Source organism: Capricornis sumatraensis, chromosome 23 (genome assembly GCF_032405125.1).
Source record: "Capricornis sumatraensis isolate serow.1 chromosome 23, serow.2, whole genome shotgun sequence".
NCBI classification, from domain to species: Eukaryota; Metazoa; Chordata; class Mammalia; order Artiodactyla; family Bovidae; genus Capricornis; species Capricornis sumatraensis.
The window spans coordinates 16,334,647-16,356,061 of record NC_091091.1 but is presented as its reverse complement, the minus strand read 5'-3'; the positions used below and the strand labels follow the sequence as shown (position 1 = coordinate 16,356,061).

The window sequence follows — 21,415 nt, the reverse complement described above, 5'->3', positions numbered from 1 at the left end:
TTAGTAACTGGGCTCCAGGGCTCAGTAGTTGCGGTGCATGGGCTCCAGAGTGCAAGGGTTCAACAGGTGTGGTGCACAGGCTCAGCTGCCCACTGGCATGTAGGATCTTAGTTCCCAGACCAAGGATCAAACCCATGTCCCCTGCCTTGGCAGTCAGGCTCTTAACCCCTGGACCACCAGGGAAGTCCCTGCCTTGTTCTTTTGGACTGTTCACTTTGGAGGGAGCCAGCTGCCATGCTGTGAGGATGGTAACATCCAGAAGAGAGGAAGCGAGGTCCCCAGACAATAGTCAGCACCAGTTTGCCAATCAACCACAACCATTGTATGTGTGTGCTTAGTTGCTCAGTCGTGTCTGACTCTTTGCAACCCTAGCCCACAAGGGGGTCTGTAGCCCCCCAAGTTCTTCCATCCATGGGATTTTCCCAGCAAGAATACTGGAGTGGGTTGTCACCTCCTCTTTCGAGGGATCTTCCAAGCCCATCTCCTACACTGCAGGTGGGTTCTTTACCACTGAGCCACCAGGGAAGCCCAAGCATCATTAAAACAGAATTATTTTATCATAGTATGATCTCTATTTTTTTTTTTAAAGAAAAATAATGCAGGGACTTCCCTGGTGGTCCAGCAGTTAAGAATCTGCCTTCCAATGCAGAGGATGTGGGTTTGATCCCTGCTTGGGCAACTAAGATCCCACATGCTGTGGGGCAACTAAGCCTGCATGTTGCAACTAGAGAGAAGCCAGCACGCCACAATGAAAGATCCTGCATGCTACAACTAAGATCTTGTGCAGCCAAATAAATAAATATTAAAAAAGAAAAGTAGCACAGATTCTTTGTAGAAAATTTATCACAAACAGAACCGAATCATCTGCATATAGCCTTTTCTTCACCCAGTACTTTCCTATTTTTCCTTCTTTTGAGCCATGCTTAGTGCATTTGCATGACCATTTGAAATGCCAATGACATGATCATGTGAGTTTATTCTTAGTTGAGAAAGTTCAAAAGGACAAAAAAATTTCCAACTAAAAATTTTCCTCTCCACCCCCAATCCTGAACCCCTATGTCAGGCCTGGAGAATCAAAGAAAAACCTTGAAATGTTATGAAGCAAGATGTATTTATAGATCTTCATTGGGAAGACGAATCTTAGACAACAACAGCAGCAATGACAAGTTCTCTTTTTGAGCCTTACTATATGCCAGACACACATACTCAACACTTTACATTGTCTCATTAAATCCTATGCAAAGAGATAGGTGCTTTTTATTATTGCCCCCATTTTCAGATGAAGAAACTGAAGTTTAATGAGGTCGAGTAACTAGATCACACAGCTGTTCAACAGGGGAGCCAGGATTTGATTCCCTGTTATTCTAATTCCACCATTCATCCTCTTCTTCCTCATACCACCCTACCACCCACAAGAGTGAGGGGCAGCTATTTCATGCAAGATAACTGATGCTTAAAGGGAATACAGCTGGAGGCTTTAATGATAGAATGCTGATCTTATTATTAGCTAGATGGAGAAGGTGTAAGAGGAAGGTATCATAGAAGTTAAGGGCACAGGCTCTGAAATCAAGGTGGCCTGCATTCACATCCTGGCCACACCAGGTGACCTTGGGTGAGTGACTTAATTTTTTCTTATCTTAGTTAGATGTTTCTTCTTTCATCTGGTGTGGAAATAATAATAGTATCTACCTCAAAAAATTGTTCTGACAATCGAAAGTTTTAATGCATGGAACATGCTTAGTCCAGTGCTTGACATGTAGTCAATGTTCAATAAAAATGACAGCTAACATTATTCAGTCCTTATTATCAACATAAGCCACTGTTATTGGTGACAGCAGTCAGTCATTGGCAGCTTACAGTGCTGGGTAATTTGTAAGGTAGATCCAGGAAGAGACAGGTAACAGTGGGGCACACATGGCAGGAAGGGGAAAGGGGGGTCAGTGATGGTGTTGACGGAGTTAAGCAATCAGACACTCAGCCTGCCCAAGAGCCTGGGATCAGGGCAGACACAGCGGAGTAGGATCATGCCTGCTTAATTCTGCAGCACCTCTGAGGAACAGGAATTGTGGCACTAACAGAAGTTAATATATTTCCCCCAAATAGTCAGTACCAATTGCCTAGTTTGGGTAAATATGGTTACCCGGACAATTAATTCAGTGCCATTCAGCTGTTAAGAAGAAACCCCAGATAACCATATTCCACTGCCCATACCTGAGGCCGGCCAAGAACTCCATGACGGCATTGTAGTTGCCCATGTTCCAGCAGCATTTGGCCACATGAACCAAGTACGAGAAGACTTCCCGCTTCTCCTCCATGGAGCCCGCTGCGAGGATCAGCCACGTCACCCAGGAGCTCACCTGTAGAATGCAGAGAGGGGCGTCCACTGAAACCAGCCAGGGAAGCTTGACACATACTTTCTCATGATAAAAATGTTGTTGTTGTTGTTTTTAAGTCACTTTAGTATTAGGAAATGGAGGACCCTGCCAAGAGACTGAACTGAAGCTCTAGCTCCATCAGTGCTTTTGCAACGGGATTAACCTCTCTGTTAATCTTCACCTTTAAAATGAAGCTGAAAGGTAATTCATATAATCCCTTTTCATCTATAAAATTCCATGAGACCATAGGAAAACAAAGCCTAAAGGTAATGATGATTTAAATGTATTTGACTGATGGAGCAAGAATAAATGCAATCAGTGCGCTTCGCACATGAACAAAAGTCCACTTGTCAAAGAGAACAATGCATAATATTAAATGAAAAAACACAAAAACTTTTTGAACTGTCTTACATGAATGCATTATCTATTATGCTCCTCCAGTGACTAAATACTAGAAGCAACATAGCACTTACGTTACTGTTCATACACTTCATATATGTTAACTCATGTATCTCTCACAACGATCCTCAGAGTCAGGAGCCATAATTATGCTCATTTTATAGATGAGGAAACTGAAGGACAGAGGGCCTAAGAGACTTGCTCAAAGTTCCCAACCAATAGGTGGCAAAGCCTGAAACTGAACTGAGGTGTGTGCCCCTGGTGGCTCAGAGGTAAAGAATCCATCTTAGCCAAGCAGGAGATGCAGAAGATGCAGGTTATGGGAAGATCCCCTGAGGAAATGGCAACCCATTCCAGTATTCTTGCCTGAAAAATCACACCGAGAGAGGAGCCTGGCAGGCTACAGTCTATGGGGTGGCAAAGGGTTGAACACAATTGAGCACACACACACGAACAATGAAATATGTGTCCCCAAGGTGTCACTATTAACTACTCACTAAACACCTAATGTAGATACTGTTCTCCTCTAGGCTTAAATTTAGTCTAATGTGATTTGCCTTTCTACTACACAGACTGGAGTATTAGTTCAGTTCAGTACAGTAGCTCTGTCCGAGTCTTTGCGACCCTATGGACTGCAGCACACCAGGCTTCCCTGTCCATCACCAACTCCCAGAGCTTAAACACACTCATGTCCATCCAATTGGTGATGCCATCCAACAATTTCATCCTCTGTCATCCCTTTCTCCTCCCACCTTCAATCTTTCCCAGCATCAGAATCTTTTCCAATGAGTCAGTTCTTCAAATCAGGTGGCCAAAGTATTGGAGTTTCAGCTTCAGCATAAGTCCTTCCAATGAATATTCAGGAATGATTTCATTTAGGATTAACTGGTTTGATCTGCTTGAAGTCCAAGAGACTCTCAAGAGTCTTCTTCAACAACACAGTTCAAAAGCATCAATTCTTCAGTGCTCAGCTTTCTTTATAGTCCAACTCTCACATCCATACATGACTACTAGAAAAACCATAGCTTTGACTAGACGGACCTTTGTCGGCAAAGTAGTCTCTGCCTTTTAATATGCTGTCTAGGTTGGTCATAGCTTTTCTTCCAAGGAGCAAGTGTCTTTTAATTTCATGGCTGTAGTCACCATCTGCAGTGATTTTGGAGCCCAAGAAAATAAAGTCTGTCACTGTTTCCATTGTTTCCCCATCTATTTGCCATGTAGTGATAGGACCAGATGCCATGATCTTAGTTTTCTAAATGTTGAGCTTTAAACCAACTTTTTCACGAGAGCCTCTTTCACTTTCATCAAGAGGCTCTTTAGTTCTTCTTCACTTTCTGCCATAAGGGTGGTGTCATCTGAATAGCTTATTAATATTTCTCCCAGCAATCTTGATTCCACCTTGTGCTTCATCCAGCCCAGCATTTCATATGATGTACTCTGCATAAAAGTTAAATAAGCAGGGTGACAATATACAGCCTTGATGTACTCCTTTCCTGATTTGGAACCAGTCTGTTGTTCCATGTCCAGTTCTAACTGTTGCTTCTTGACCTGCATACAGATTTCTCAGGAGGCAGGTAAGGTGGTCTGGTATTCCCGTCTCTTTAAGAATCTTCCAGTTTGTTGTGATCCAAACAGTCAAATGCTTTGGTGTAATCAATAAAGCAGAAGTAGATGTTTTTCTGGAACTCTCCTGCTTTTTCAATGATCCAGCAGATATTGGCAATTTGATCTCTGGTTCCTCTGCCTTTTCTAAATCCAGCTTGAACATCTAGAATTTCATGGTTCACAGACTGTTGAAGCCTGGCTTGGAGAATTTGGGGTATTATTTTGCTATTGTGTGAGATGAGTGCAATCGTGCAGTAGTTCAAACACTCTGTGGCATTGCCTTTCTTTGGGATTGGAATGAAAACGTACCTTTTCTAGTCCTGTGGCCACTGTTGAGTTTTCCAAATTTGCTGGCATATTGAGTGCAGCACTTTCACAGCATCACCTTTTAGGATTTGAAATAGCTCAACTGAAATTCCATCACCTCCACTAGCTTTGTTTGTAGTGATGCTTCCTAAGGTCCACTTGACTTTGCACTCCAAGAGGTCTGGCTCTAGGTGAGTGATCACACCGTTGTGGTTATCTGGGTCATGAAGATCTTTTTTGTACAGTTCTTCTGTGTATTTGTGCCACCTCTTCTTAATATATTCTGCTTCTGTTAGGTCCATACCATTTCTGTCCTTTATCAAGCCCATCTTTGCATGAAATGTTCCCTTAGGTATCTCTAATTTTCTTGAAGAGATCTCTAGTCTTTCCCATTCTATTCTTTTCCTCTATTTCTTTGTATTGATCACTGAGGTAGGCTTTCTTATCTCTCCTTGCTGTTCTTGGGAACTCTACATTCAAATGGGTATATCTTTCCTTTTCTCCTTTGCCTCTAGCTTCTCTTCTTTTCTCAGCTATTTGTAAGGCCTCCCCATACAACCACCTTGCCTTTTTGCATTTCTTTTTCTTGGGGATGATATTGATCACTGCATCCTGTACAATGTCACAAACTTCTGTCCATAGTTTTTCAGGCACTCTGTCTATCAGATATAATCTCTTGAATATATTTGTCACTTCTCCTGTATAATCATAAGGGATTTGATTTAGGTCATACCTGAATGGTCTTGTGGTTTTCCCTACTTTCTTCAAATTCAGTCTGAATTTAGTAATAAGGAGTTCATGATCTGAGCCACAGTCAACTCCTGGTCTTGTTTTTGCTGACTGTATAGAGCTTCTCCATCTTTGGCTTCAAAGAATATAATCAATCTGATTTCGGTGTTGACCATCTGGTGATGCCCACGTGCAGAGTCTTCTCTTGTGTTGTTGGAAGAAGGTATTTGCTATGACCAGTGCAACTGGAGTAGAATACTTAATAATAATCTACTGTTAAAGTCCCCCGTCTATGGTATGCAGCTTCAAAATCCTTTGCTTAATCTCTAAGATTATTTTGCTGCTACCTATACTTGGGTGCTCTGACACTAATGTTCACTTAAGTTATTTTCTCCATCCTGGTTAAGGTCTCGGCTGATAAGTTCTATTGTTAGTAGATCAAAGCCTTGGTCTTAACCTTGATCCCCCACCCCCACCCCTGCCGTGGCCCACTAGTTTTACTTGGTTCAGCAACAGTGCCGAAACCTGGGGAGCAACTTGTTTCTCTGGCTTGAGTGAGAGTGAAGCCTGAACAGAGAAGGTTACAGGGGGAGAAGTTCAAGGTCTAAGGAACTCTTCTCTGCCTCCTTTCCTCCAAATAAAATGAGAGGAATGAGTGGCATTTAGTGCTGGCAGCAACCACAGAGGGCAGCCCAAGCTCTTTCTTCCAGGTCAAGAATCCAAGGCTCGTGGGAGAAATTGACTTGCTAACGTCACAATTCTTATGGATGTCAAAACTAGGACTCCGAGGCTGGTGCTCTTTCCTCTAATGAAGGGAAGCTAGTTTTAGTAAATTTGGCGCTGGTAGGTCCTTCTAAGCACTCAATAAGAGATGCACACTTGAAGATAGAGATGGAATCAAAGGAGAAGGTACCAAGAAGAGTATCAAAACATAATTTAAAAAATGAAAACAGCAAAACAGAAGAGATCAGTGCTAACCACACCTTTCCTTTCCCTACACAGAAACAAATAGGAAACAGCAACAGAGATTTTCCATGCTAGCACAGGGTTATAATCTGGTACCAGTCAGGAGCACTGCAGTAATAATCTGTATCTTCTTTTCTAAAATTGGCTGAAGCAAAAAGTGATGGGCCACCTGCTAGCCCTGAGCCCAGCCCCAGCCCAATAGGCTCTCAGCAGGCACCACCACTCTCCACCTGTTCGGATTTAGCTGAGCTCTCGTGAGACATCAGGGAACAGATCCGGAATCAGACCCCTAGGATGAGCCAGAGTCCAGACCATCCTGCAAAGAATTAAGAGCCTCTTGGGAAAGAGATAACCTTTCGTTTGGTCTCCTGGGACTCCTCTGGGAGCACAGGAGACCTCTGGGATTTTCAGAGCCAACCCCTCCCCTGCAGCTGTGAGCAATCCCTGGCTCGCTGCTTCTCAGCCTTGTCCCTTTATCTACTTACCCAGTTGCCAGTCACTTTTGTGGAACTCTGGCTCTCTAGACCAAGACATTATATCGCCAGTAGAGACTGTTATTAAAGTTTTCCATCAATTCTTCTGTTGGTATGATCAGCTTTTGATAAGCCCTGTCCACCTGATGTGAAGAGCTGACTCAAAGACCCTGGTGCTGGGAAAGACTGCAGCCAGGAGGAGAAGGCGGTGACAGAGGATGAGATGGTTGGATGACATCATCAACTCAAGGGATATGAATCTGCACAAACTCCAGGAGATAGTGAAGGTCAGGGAAGCCTGGCGTGATGCAGACCATGAGGTCAAAAAGAGCTAGACAGAACACAACTGAGTGACTGAACAGCAACGGCAGCAATCCTGCCAGAAGAAGTCATCAGAAAACACTCAGAATCACAACATCATTGACTCTTTGAGCTAGACATTCAAATCCATCTCCTGAAAATAAAGATGAAATACTTAAAAATTTAAAGTTGTTCTTAAAGACACCCAATGCATTACTTCTTGAGGCCTCTGGCTGTATTTTCCTATGGCTTTAGCTCCTTTCCTGTTGAAATGGATGGAAAATCAGTGTTTCTGCAAAGTCACTGTTCTTTCAGGCTATTTTGGTACCACACAGTGACTTCTCAGTGCTGTGACCTGAAAGGGTTAACACATCTTCCCCTGGAGAGACCTGCTTCACAGACACTGACCATCAGTGTCGTTTGTGCCTCAGTCCTGACCACACATCCAGATTTATTTCCTATCAGTCAAATTATTTTCCATATACTTTCCCACAATGCTAGGAAAAAAATAGTGATACCATATTTCACATGGAAACCTAATTTAAACCAACTGTTCCATCTCCAAGTGTGAGTCCCTAGGGCTTGGTTATTGAGATTATGTAAGCACTGCTATCATAAACACATGCACACACACATACACACACAAATACATACTGTCTGCCTACAGACTTCGGGAACAATTCTTACTGTGGCCTAACGTATTAATAATTTCACAAGCATTAAGTAACAAGAGTGCCGCCACTAATTCTAAAAAATGCAAATTCTAAAATGACGCAAAAAGAAAACAAGGATTCAGTGATGACTGTAAAATGTAGATCACAGCATAAACATGGCAATATTTACTAAGTGGATGAAGGAATGTGTTGCCGATCCATAAAGACTTTCGGGAAACCGCACAGAAAAACACACAAAAAATCGCATGTGTACAGTACTACGACTCAAACACAGGAACAGTCCTAGAGCAGAAAGGTGTTATATGTGGCAGAGTATTTTGCCTCACTGTAATGGTCAGCACGGCACAGAGAGAGAATCTGGGCCCTAGCCCCGTTCCTTCAGTGTCCCTCCCAGAGGCTCTGTGCTTACCCTGACAATCCTGACCCCTTTCTACACAGCTACAGCTCCTCCAAAACTGTTTTCTTTTCCTTCCTTCTCAGGCCTTTCTCAGTACTCTGAGGCCTGCAGATTGAACAACTTGCTCTCTCTCCCCACATCAAACACCTTACTGGCATCATATAAGCTCAGTTTGAGAGGAATGTTCTTGCTCCATTCAACGTGACCTTTCCCTGGTCCACCACGCCTTTGTAAAGCTGAGTCCTTTCCCTGGCCCTGGAGGCCCCAGTCTGTTCTTCAGTCTCACCTCGGCTCTCCCCACACCCCTGCTCTTGGGGAGGCAAACCAGGCTTTTCCCATCTTAGGGAGCTTGTACTGGTTGTTCCTTCTATAGGAAGGTACCCCGTTCCCATCCCTCCACCTCTGCTTTAGCTAACATTGACTCATCCTTTAGGCAGAACCATGCTTAGGCCTGTAGCCAGGCACCCTGCCCTTGCTCCAGGCTATAGAGGCCCAGGTTGGCCCTCATTCAGCTGTGTCCCCCTTCCCTCCAATAGAATAAGAAGCCTGTGGGCAAGAGGGAACATGTCAGCCCACCACCAGATCACTCACCCCTGTAGACCAGTATTCCCAATCCCCTGTTCAAGCACCCCACTTCTAGAATGGCAAGGGCCTGATATCTGGATCAGTCCTCCTGAGGGTCAGTCACAACAACAGGCCTGAAGGCTGGCCAAGGGCGGGTAGTATATGGACAGAGTTTACCCTTGGGCCTGAGGTGTCCACATGATACAGGCTTACGAGCCGGGATGGAAGGCGTAGGTGGGCAGGCCACAGGCTGGGGTCTGGGGCCTTTCTTTGTACTTCATCCTGACTCCCCTAATGTCAGGGGCAGGGCTGTGTTCAGGAATGTGATGAAAGCCTCACTGCCTTGGGGAGGCTCACCCTGACTTCCCACATGGGCAGGGTCCACACGCCCTGTGCTAGGTGGTGCCCCAGACCCCTTGCCCTGTCTGTGTTCCCTGAAAGGCTGACTTGGGGGCTGCTGTGCTCACCAGCAGCACAGCCCACTCCAGAGGCTCGAGGGGAGTCAGGTGTGACCTTCCTGGGAAGGCCGTTCTGACGGCTCACCTAGCACCTCACGCACAGCCTCCTCTGGCTTCTCTTTCACTGGATGTTGGACCTTGAGTCCAATGTCACGTCTGCACTTGGATTCTCACAGCGGCACACGTTTGCCTCTGGCTTATTTTTGTTATATTTGTGTGCCTGACTCTTTCACATGGATCCCTTCTGTCTCCCCTCACACCCCCACCCAGACCTCCAGGGCAGAGACCATCTTTCCCACATCCCCAGTGTGGGGATGTTCGGTGCCCCTGACCGGCAGGCAGGCCACTCAGAGTCCCAGGAGGCCGTGGGCAGAGAGGATTCTCAGCCTTCACATGGTCAGAGATTATATTTGGGAAAAGGCCTGAACACTTCCTACTGCTGTTCCCAGGTCCAGAAAAGGGGGACCGATGACTTCCTGCCAAAAAGTTTTTTTGAATATCCTGAGCAGAAGTTTTTGTAGAAAGATGATCCTTTGTAATGGGTATCTGGTCACCTTCACTGCAAAGTCCAGGCTTAAATGGTAGTCTAAAGAAGGCCATCAAGTCTGTCTAGAAAAGCTCCTCTGAAGTGGACTGTGTGCGGTACATATCTTTATCCACCCTCTACAGAGCCTTCTTAGAACAACCCTTGAACTAGGGCAATTGGCAGGCACGTGCAGGTCACACACACACACACACACACACACACACACACACACATCTCTGCCTAGGCAGCACTCCTCACAACATGGCACGTCTGCATCAGAATCTTTAGGATGTTTATTCAAATACAGATTACAAGGCCCCCTCAGACCTAGAAACAGGACACTCTAGATCTGCAGACCAGGAATCTGCGTTCTCAAATGCACTTAAGTGGAGAGCTTTCCCTGGGATTCAGTGTCCCTTTCTGGGCCCCTGAGCCTCGAGTCAGGAAGTATCACTTCTGTAGTACCTGTCCAGTATTCTAAGTCACCACCTCTGTGACTGCACCTGGAGCTCTGACCCATTTGGGACTCAGAGCTCGAGATGGCACGGCACAGTGGTGAGGAGCATGGGCCTCGGAGTGGACCTGTCTTCAACTCCCAGTCCCGCGGTTACTCTGTGCAGGTCCTCGAGGCAAGCGATCTACCCTCTTGGAGATTCCATTTCTTTTCCAGTAAAAGGGGAATAATAATATTTACCCCATAAAACTGTCATCAGGATGAACCTGGAGACTATATCTAAGACCTCAACGTGGTGCTCAGTGTGTAGTTAAGGGCTCAACAGAAGTGGAATACTGCAGCCACCTGCCGCTTCTACAACCACTATTGGTACCACTATCTGAGTTCCAGGAAGCAGAGCACAGAAATCCAGGGACAGGAGTCTCTAAGTCTCAGTTCCTAACTCCATGGAAGGAAGGAACCCAAGGCTGGATCAGGAAGAACCTGTAGTAGCCTTAAGAAGGGTTTGTCCCCCAAGTGCAAGCCTGTCCTAAAAGGATAGTTCACCTATTTCCTGTTCTCTGAAGGCTTCTCTGACTCCTCATTAGGAATAAAATATCATTTTTCCTATTTAAATTGCCCAATTCACATACACGTGTAGATGTATCTATGTGATTAATAGGTGTATTGATAGCATCCTCCCTGAGGATGTGCAGTGAGTGCAGAAGAAACTCCTGTCCTGCCTGGCGTGGTTTCACCATAACTTTGTCTAGGAGAGACTCGGAAAAACGGAGACACTTGAAGGTGGCTTCTGGAGAAGCCCTAAACACGTTCTGGATTATACCCCCCCGTCTTCCCCTCAAATTGCAGCACAACTGTCTGCAGAACAAACTCTCCACCTCTTTTTTTCAGCCCTCAGTCCTGGTACCATCTGATCTGAATGTACATCTCCAGCATTAACTCTGACTGCTTCCCGCTACTCATCCGTCTGACATCCCAATCCTACTCCACTTCATGCCATTTCCTATTCTCGGCCTATTCCTCCTATCTCTACGGTGTGGCTCAGTCTGCTCCTTGCGCTGTGAACACGTGCTTGTTTCCCTTTGTCTGTCCAACATTTCTTAGCGGAACCGCCTTTTCTCCACCTCAATCTATGCAGATTACATGAAGCTGCACCCATACCCCCCACCTTTAGGCCTGGCCTCAGTGATTTGTTCAAAGATGGGTATAGAACCCAGGTCAGGCCAACCAGAAGTCTCCTTGAGTCTTCTGCTGAAACTGTTAGGAAAAAAGACATGATCTTTTCATCAGAATCATAAACTTCAAAGATATGAGCCTGGAGCTATCAACAGCCACCTTTGACACAGTATCAGGAAAGCCTGCCTGAGAATGAAGCCAGCACAAATGAAAGGTGAAAATAGATTCCTGAGACTATTGGTCAGATTCCTAGATCCAGCCATACTTGAAGCCCTGAGAATATTTCATTTAATAAATGAACAAATTCCCTTACTTTGTTTGAGCAGGTTGCTGTTGCTATTAACTTGTAACTGGAAAGAACAATTCTTAACTCTCTTTATCAGATGACCCTCATTCTTCCAACAAACACTTACTGAGTATTTACCACACAGTGCACCACGTAGGGTAAATATGGTATCTCCTGTGGAGAGCTTGGAGCCTCATGGGGGGAAATAATATAGACAAAGAATTAAATAATAGTGTGGTGGACATCATGACTAGGTAAGGACAAGGCCAACTTTACCCATTTATATGCTACCATCTTTGCGAGTCCAAAAGGAAGTCCAGTCTTTTTACCATTTCTTGGTCCCAGTCAAACCCCCAAAGCACTTTGTTTATACCTCTATACAGTGCTTATTCTTCCCAAGCAGTTACTGTATGCCTGTGAACTTGCCAGGAACATGCTAGGCATGGGGGCAGGAGAGGTTGGATCAAGTATGAAAAAAGTAAGTTAGCATGTTCTGCACTGCAATGAAGTCAACTGTATATATGTCCACCTTCTCTAAATAGTCAGCTCCTTAAAAACAGGCACCATATCACTCAGCTGTCTTTCTATTGTTTGCAGAATGTCTTCCCTGTAGTTTGCAAAAGATAACTGTTTATTCTCAAATTCTTCAACTAAAAATTCCCTATATACTCAAAAATTAGATTCTAAATCACTAGAATTATTTACCGTTTTTAAACCACACTTTTCATTAATCTTCCATTTAACCAAAAGCTTGTATCATAAGCTTGTATTACATGTGACTATTCCCAGGATGTTAACTCTAGAAACTTTGACAAGTCCGCAATTTCCCACGACATACTTAAACTGCCTTTTTGTATAAAGCGTTCACTTATTATAAGTTTTAAAATGCTTTGCTGTTCCATTCCTTCTGTATTACTTTTAAAATTGAAGTATAATTGACATATATTAGTTTCAGGTGTACAACATAATGATTCAATATTTGTATCTATTATGAAACAATCACCAGAATAAGTCCAGTTAGCATCCATTACCATACATACACAATTTTTTTCTTGTAATGACGACTTTTAAGATCTCTTAGAAACTTTAAAAAATGCAATACGGTGTTATTAATGATAGCATGTTGACTACCATTATATATATATATATATATATATATATATATGTGGATGGATGGATGGATGGATGTGAAGTCGCTCAGTCATGTCCGACTCTTTGCGACCCCATGGACTGTAGCCCGCCAGGCTCCCCCATCCATGGGGTTCTCCAGGCAAGAGTACTCGAGTGGATTGCCATTTCCTTCTCCAGGGGATCTTCCCTACCCAGGGATCAAACCTGGGTCTTCTGCATCATAGGCAGATGCTTTACCCTCTGAGCCACCAGGGAAGCCTTGGTAAGGGTAAGCGCGGGCAGCTGTGACCGGCACATTTAGCACGGCCAAGAGGCGCTACCTCACGTCTGAGGTCAGGGGCAGAAGCCGGGAGGACCCCACGCCCGAGGGGCACCCCACATCTGAGGTCAGGGGCAGGGGCCGAGAGTGCCAGGCTGTGAAGGTGCAGGAACGGCTGAGAGGAGCTACCCCAGTCAGAGGTCAGGGGCGGCGGCAGGGAGGAGCTACCCCACGCCCGAGGCCAGGGGCGGCAGCCAGGAGGAGCAACCCCACATCCAAGGAGTAGTGGCTGCGCGGGCGCAGGAGGGCCTAGAGGAGCTATTCCACTTTCAAGGTCAGGAGGGGCGGCAGTGAGGAGATACCCCTTGTCCAAGGTAAGGAGCAGTGGCTGTGCTTTGCTGGACCAGCCGTGAAGAGATACCCCAGGCCCAAGGTAAGAGAAACCCAAGTTAAGACGGTAGGTGTTGCAAAAGGGCATCAGAGGGCAGACACACTGAAACCATACTCACAGAAAACTAGTCAATTTAATCACACTAGGACCACAGCCTTGTCTAACTCAATGAAACTAAGCCATGCCTGTGAGGCCACCCAAGACAGGCGGGTCATGGTGGAGAGGTCTGACAGAATGTGGTCCACTGGAGAAGGGAATGGCAAACCACTTCAGTATTCTTGCCCTGAGAACCCCATGAACAGTATGAAAAGGCAAAATGAGAGGATACTGAAAGAGGAACTCCCCAGGTCAGTAGGTGCCCAATATGCTACTAGAGATCTGTGGAGAAATAACTCCAGAAAGAATGAAGGGATGGAGCCAAAGCAAAAACAATACCCAGTTGTGTATGTGTCTGGTGATAGAAGCAAGGTCTGATGCTGTAAAGAGCAATATTGCATAGGAACCTGGAATGTCAGGTCCATGAATCAAGGCAAATTGGAAGTGGTCAAACAAGAGATGGCAAGAGTGAACGTTGACATTCTAGGAATCAGTGAACTAAAATGGACTGGAATGGGTGAATTTAACTCAGATGACCATTATATCTACTACTGCAGGCAGGAATCCCTCAGAAGAAATGGAGTAGCCATCAAAAGAGTCCGAAATGCAGTACTTGGATGCAAGCTCAAAAACTACAGAATGATCTCTGTTCGTCTCCAAGGCAAACCATTCAATATCACAGTTATCCAAGTCTATGCCCCAACCAGTAACACTGAAGAAGCTGAAGCTGAATGGTTCTATGGAGACCTACAATATCTTTTAGAACTAACACCCCAAAAAAGATGTCCTTTACATTATAGGGGACTGGAATGCAAAAGTAGGAAGTCAAGAAATACCTGGAGTAACAGGCAAATTTGGCCTTGGAATACAGAATGAAGCAGGGCAAAGACAGAGTTTTGCCATTAAAATGCACTGGTCATAGCAAACACCCTCTTCCAGCAACACAAGAGAAGACTCTACACATGGACATCACCAGATGGTCAACACCAAAATCAGGTTGATTATATTCTTTGCAGCCAAAGATGGAGAAGCTCTATACAGTCAACAAAAACAAGACCAGGAGCTGACTGTGGCTCAGATCATGAACTCCTTATTACCAAATTCAGACTGAAATTGAAGAAAGTAGGGAAAACCACTAGACCATTCAGCTATGACCTAAATCAAATCCCTTATGATTATACAGTGGAAGTGAGAAATAGATTTAAGGGTCTAGATCTGATAGATAGAGTGCCTGATGAACTATGGATGGAGGTTCATGACATTGTACAGGACACAGGGATCAAGACCATCCCCATGGAAAAGAAATGCAAAAAAGCAAAATGGCTGTCTGGGGAGGCCTTACAAATAGCTGTGAAAAGAAGAGAAGCAAAAAGCAAAGGAGAAAAGGAAAGATAAAAGCATCTGAATGCAGAGTTCCAAAGAACAGCAAGGAGAGATAAGAAAGCCTTCCTCAGTGATCAATGCAAAGAAATAGAGGAAAACAATAGAATGGGAAAGACTAGCTATCTCTTCAAGAAAATTAGAGATACCAAGGGAACATTTCATGCAAAGATGGGCTCGATGAAGGACAGAAATGGTATGGACCTAACAGAAGCAGAAGATCTTAAGAAGAGGTGGCAAGAATACACGGAAGAACTGTACAAAAAATATCTTCACAACCCAGATAATCACAACGGTGTGATCACGCACCTAGAGCCAGACATCCTGCAATGTGAAGTCAAGTGGGCCTTAGAAAGCATCACTACAAACAAAGCTAGTGGAGGTGATGGAATTCCAGTTGAGCTACTTCAAATCCTAAAAGGTGATGCTGTGAAAGTGCTGCACTCAATATGCCAGCAAATTTGGAAAACTCAGCAGTGGCCACAGGACTGGAAAAGGACAGTTTTCATTCCAATCCCAAAGAAAGGCAATGCAAAAGAATGCTCAAACTACTACACAATTTCCCTCATCTCACATGCTAGTAAAGTAATGCTCAAAATTCTCCAAGCCAGGCTTCAGCAATACGTAAACCATGAACTTCCTGATGTTCAGGCTGGTTTTAGAAAAGGCAGAGGAACCAGGATCAAATTGCCAACATCCGCTGGATCATACTAAAAGCAAGAGAGTTCCAGAAAAACATCTATTTCTGCTTTATTGACTATGCCAAAGTCTTTGATTGTGTGGATCACAATAAACTGTGGAAAATTCTGATAGAGATGGGAATACCAGAGCACCTGACCTGCCTCTTGAGAAACCTGTATGCAGGTCAGGAAGCAACAGTTAGAACTGGACATGGAACAACAGACTGGTTCCAAATAGGAAAAGGAGTACATCAAGGCTGTATATTGTCACCCTGCTTATTTAACTTCTATGCAGAGTACATCATGAGAAACGCTGGGCTGAAAGAAGCACAAGCTGGAATCAAGATTGCCAGGAGAAATATCAGTAACCTCAGATATACAGATGACACCACCCTTATGGCAGAAAGTGAAGAGAAACTAAAAAGCCTCTTGATGAAAGTGAAAGAGGAGAGTGAAAAAGTTGGCTTAAAGCTCAACATTCAGAAAACAAAGATCATGGCATCCGGTCCCATCACTTCATGGCAAATAGATGGGGAAACAGTGGAAACAATGTCATCCCTCATTTCTTTGTGCTCCAAAATCACTGCAGATGGTGACTGCAGCCATGAAATTAAAAGACAGTTACTTCTTGGAAGGAAAGTTATGACCAACCTAGATAGCATATTCAAAAGCAGAGACATTACTTTGCCAACAAAGGTCTGTCTAGTCAAGGCTATGGTTTTTCCTGTGGTCATGTATGGAGGTGAGAGTTGGACTGTGAAGAAAGCTGAGCGCCAAAGAATTGATGCTTTAGAACTCTGGTGTTGGAGAATACTCTTGAGAGTCCCTTGGACTGCAAGGAGATCCAACCAGTCCATTCTGAAGGAGATCAGCCCTGGGATTTCTTTGGAAGGAATGATGCTAAAGCTGAAACTCCAGTACTTTGGCCACCTCACGCGAAGAGTTGACTCATTGGAAAAGACTCTGATGCTGGGAGGGATTGGAGGCAGGAGGAGAAGGGGACGACAGAGGATGAAATGGCTGGATGGCATTACTGACTTGATGGACATGAGTCTGAGTGAACTCCAAGAGTTGGTGATGGACAAGGAGGCCTGGCGTGCTGCAATTCATGGGGTCGCAAAGAGTTGGACACGACTGAGCGACTAAACTGAACTGAACTGAAATATATATATATATATATAATGTCTTTGTGACTTCATTATTTTATAACTGTAAATTTGTACATTTTGACCCCTTCACTCATTCCCCTCCCACCCTTCACTGGCCTCTGGCAACCAGCAAACTGTTCTCTGCATCTATGAGCTTTGTGTTTTTTTTTGTGTGTGTGTGTGTGTGTGATTTAAATACCACATATAAGTGAAACCACAAGGTAGTTCTCTTCCTCTGATTTATTTCACTTAGCAAACACCATTGAGGTCCATTCACATTCTCCACAAATGACAAGATTTCATTCCTTTGTATGGATATTTGCTATTTTAACATCAACCGTTGGCCATACTTTGATTTAAAGATGCAAATGCCATTTCTATTTAAATGGTCTATAGAGAATTATAATGGCTGTGCAGGCTGTGTTACCCTCTTCTCTCTTACCACAGCTAAACGGATCATTCATTCTGAAATCAGTTTTTAAAAACTATTCAAGAATAAGCCTCATTTTATGCATATTCTCTCCTTTTGTAAAAGTATTATCCTTGTCCTGGAACAGGGTCTTTTTAATTTCATCCCATTTTAATAATGGGATTAACACTCACCACTAGGGACTTCCCTGGTGGTCCAGTGGTTAAGAATCCACCTTCCAATGCAGAGGATGAGGGTTTGATACCTAGTCGGGGAACTAATATCCCACACATCGTGGAGCAACTAAGCCTGTGTCTGCAACTACTGAAGCCCACTCGCTCCTCAGCCTACAGGCCACAACTAGAGAGTCTGTGTGCCACAATGAAAGATCCCACGTAACAGGGATACGTGCATCCCTGCATGCTCAACTAAGGCCCAGTGCAGCCAAATAAATCAATTAATTAAAAAAAAACCATGGCTAGCAGTTTGCATAAAACATCTTGACATGAGTTGTCAGCTCCACGTTATTCTGATCCTATTGCAGGATCACTTATGAATCAATTTCTTTTCCTCTTTGCATGATTTTAATAATACTTACAGTAACAATAGCTTCAAAGTATTGGTTGTGTGCTATGAGAGGGACACTGCTTATTCCATTTAATCCCCTCAGCCCTACACAGCTGGTACTAACAGTGCTCCCATTTTACAGATGGGGAAACTGAGGTTCAAAGTGGCTGAGCTAGCCTGTCCAAGGTGACACAACCTGTAAACTAGGAACAAGACAAATCAAAAGCCTGTGCTTTTAAACTATGTGCTTTATTCTTTTCCATTTTCTCTTGAGCATTAGACTAAAGACGGCCAACTTTTCCTCCTGACGAGGGCCCTGATCTACTGAGCGAAGAAATGCCTTTACACAGGCTATGCGAAGCTCCGCTCCAGATCTGAGCAGCTGAGTCTCATGCCCTGTAGAAATAGGATGTTGGCGTCCTGATAGGTAACAGAGAATGTGGTGCAGTGGCTTGCCAGCTGTCCCCCAGTGTTCCTACTCTGTCACCTGTATAAAGTTGAATTTGAGTCTGGAAGTGGAGGGAGAGTGTGAGAGAAGCCCTGTGAGAGGTATCATCCCTGAGCTCAGTCCTGGGGGCAGCGAGCTGTCCCAGGCAGAGGTCTGAGAAAGTGTCAGGAGATGCCCTAAGAAACCTCTTCCTGAACTGCTGCCAACAGGAGTGGCCCCATTCTGCGGTGCTCTGAGTGGTGGACAGGAAACGGCCTCCCTGGTTACCAAAGTCCCCCAGTGGGAAACTCACTGGCCACAGGCCAGAGTGCTTGGAGAAGGGAGAGAGAAGGTTGTCTTCTAGGGCTACTGAGCAGGGCCAGAGGTTCTGAGACCTGCTGTGAATCACTCTGGACCCCAGGGCAGGTGGATTCCTGTCACAGGAAAGGAAGAATGAGCCCCACAAGTCACTGTTTCACCCCTAGGACCCAACAGCAAATGTTTGCTGACTGCAGGGTGGATGGTAAGCAGGTAACAGGAGATCAACAGGTAAACTGATACCAGTGATCAAGCAGGAAGGAGAAATTGTAAGGGAATAAAATCATTTGCATGTGTTTGCCTATGTCCCTCTAAAGACAAATCTGTGTGAAGAAACAAAGGATATTAGCACCCACCAAGATCCATTACATCCTCCCTGCTGGGCCCTGGTAGGTATAATAGATCATTAAGAGGAAGGTAATGGAATCTGCTGTCTGTGCTGTACATGTGCATAGGGGTGAGCTTCTGTGAATGAAACTTGCTAAGGAATAAATCTGATGAAAACCAGAATTCTGTCATGTTAGCTTCCCTGTTTTAATGGGAGGTGGCAGACAGAAGGGAGAACACAGGATTTGGAGCCAAAGAAATGTAGGTTCACATCTTGGCACTACTTTTCACTATTTCTGTGACCTTGAACAAGTTTCTGACCTTCCCTGAGATTCAATTTTTCACCCATAAAATGTCCTGCCATAAGAGGGGTGTGTGGTAACTAATAGACGATAAATATATGTAAAGGGCAGTAGTGGTTGGAGCAGAGTACATACTCAATAAATGTCAAGCAATGCCGATAATGAAAAAAATAAAAGCAGCTCCTTCTTCAAAGATGTTTCTTTGAGGAAACCACGTTGGCTTTTTAATCACAGTGCCAGCCTCTCTGTTCTGTTTAGCAGAGAGAGACTTCCCACGGATCAAACCCTCAGAAGGAATGATCCTTTGCTTCTTTTAAAGAGGCCCAAAAGGAGAGATACAGGGAAGGCAGAAAAGGAGTAAGAAAAAAATTGAGACCGAAAAAAGAAGAACAGATCAGCAAAAGTCTAAGGACAGTCAGCAGGGATGGATGGGACACAGGAGATGAGGAGGAAGGATGTGGCGAGGGCTGTCTGAGGAAGTGGGGACACGTGGATGTGCTTTGGTGGGAGGGGAAGTGCTTAGAAAACACCAGTGAGTCACAGCTAGGTTCTACAAGGGCAGCCGCCTTGAGGGCCCTGGCTCCTTTGTCCAGGAAACACTAGGTGCCCTGGTCAGTAGTGACACCTGATCCAGAGAGGGGCTAAACAGCAGCATGGGACGCTGTTCGATACCTTTCTCACTTTGTGAGAAGGAGGTCATCTTTTCTAGGGAAAGAACACATCCCAATTCCAAATAAAACCCAACAGAGCTGTACACATAAGGCAGGAATTCTAGGATGCCAGCACAAAATAAAAGTACTTGGTGTGTTTTTCCAACCACTTAATCTATGAAAACAAAGAATGACTGTCCTGTGATGAGGTCATGTCACTGGGTGAATGGTAACAACCCAGGTGGCACAAAGCTAAGAACCTGAGCCTGACAGCTGAGTGTGTGGAAATTCACTTCAGGAAGCAAACCACTGCCCCGGGGCCTGGCTGCAGCGCTTCCACATTGTACCTGAACTTTGCCCTGTGTGCCAACTTCATGTCTGCCTATCCCTATGCAGCTTTAGAGTTTGAAATCTTGACAGGCAGACTCTGTGCCAATGTTGAGCTGTTCTGCATACAGTAGGTGCTTAGTAAATATTTCAATAACTGTAGTTTTCTTTCTACTTGTAAGACCCAGGGAGAGACAGGTCAGCTGGGTTCTGTGGTGAGGGGTCCCAGCCCATGTTCTGGGGACATGTTCTATCAGATATTAGCTATTTTGTGAAGAAAGTGTCTGGGGCTATTCAGGCTTGGGAGATGCTGGGAATAATTAAGATTTCTTCACTGACAGGATTTCTTAAATATGCTAACATGCATGGTAAATCTCTAAGGGGCTAATATTCAGAGTTTCCCAAATTCTTTATGGGTATTAAGTCACTTCAGTCATGTCTGACTCTTTGCGACTCCATGGATTGTAGCTTACCAGGCTCCTCTGTCCATGGGATTCTCCAGGCAAGAATACTGGAGTGGATTGCTATGCCCTCCTCCAGAGGATCTCCCTGACTCAGGAATCGACTCAGGAATCGAGCCTGCGTCTCCTGTATTGGCAGGCAGACTCTTTACCACTAACAGCACCTGGGAAGCCTGAACTTCTTTATACTATGTCATTTTACCCTAAAGGAATCCTGGAACATTGGCACTGGGTCTCTTAGAGCTCATAGTCTCATCTGCACTGGCCATTCTGAAGACTTTGGCCTGGCATCTGCTAAACCTTAGAATACGCCCTTCCACCTCTAGAAGCTGCAAGGTGTGAGTGGACTTCAGGGGGTAGAAATAGGCAGAAATGGCAGCCTGTGGTTTTGTGACAGGTGTCAAAAATTCAGAATCAATATATTGTTTTAGGAATTCTAAAAGCAATACACAAATAAGATTTTTTTCTTATAATCTATACTGAGGCGATTAAGGCATTCAGGCAATTATTATTTCATAGCCAAGGCGGTCAGAGGAAAGAGCTGAGCAGACCAGCTTTTAGCTGTGGTTCCACTGTACAATATGACAACTACATCAAAGGACCTTAGAGGTCATTTAGATCACTTTCTGTATTTCATAGATGAAGAAACCCAAGAGAACCAGAGAAGTCAGGTGACTTAGCCAAGGTTATCCAGCTGGTCAGTGATAGCGCTGGGGCTGGACCTCAGGTCTCTGACCTCAGGACATCCTACAGTCACCATCTGCTGGGTTTCCGCTATCTCTGAGAAGAGGATCTGATGCACTGCCCCCTCCCTCTCGCACTCCCTCCACCCATGGGTCTGCAGAGGCAGGCTT

At 44.7% G+C, this 21,415-nt stretch overlaps 1 protein-coding gene and 1 non-coding gene across 2 annotated transcripts in view; both read right to left on the bottom strand.

Moving 5' to 3' along the window:
• The window catches only part of PLCE1 (phospholipase C epsilon 1), a 329,527-nt gene that overhangs the window by 95,249 nt on the left and 212,863 nt on the right, over positions 1-21,415 (bottom strand). The window contains exon 4 of the mRNA XM_068961526.1: positions 2,212-2,357. Coding sequence (XP_068817627.1) covers positions 2,212-2,357 — 146 coding nt within the window. The remainder of the gene's footprint in view (positions 1-2,211; positions 2,358-21,415) is intronic.
• TRNAH-AUG (transfer RNA histidin (anticodon AUG)) lies at positions 13,003-13,074 on the bottom strand. The gene has a single exon. It is a non-coding gene; the product is annotated as a tRNA-His (tRNA).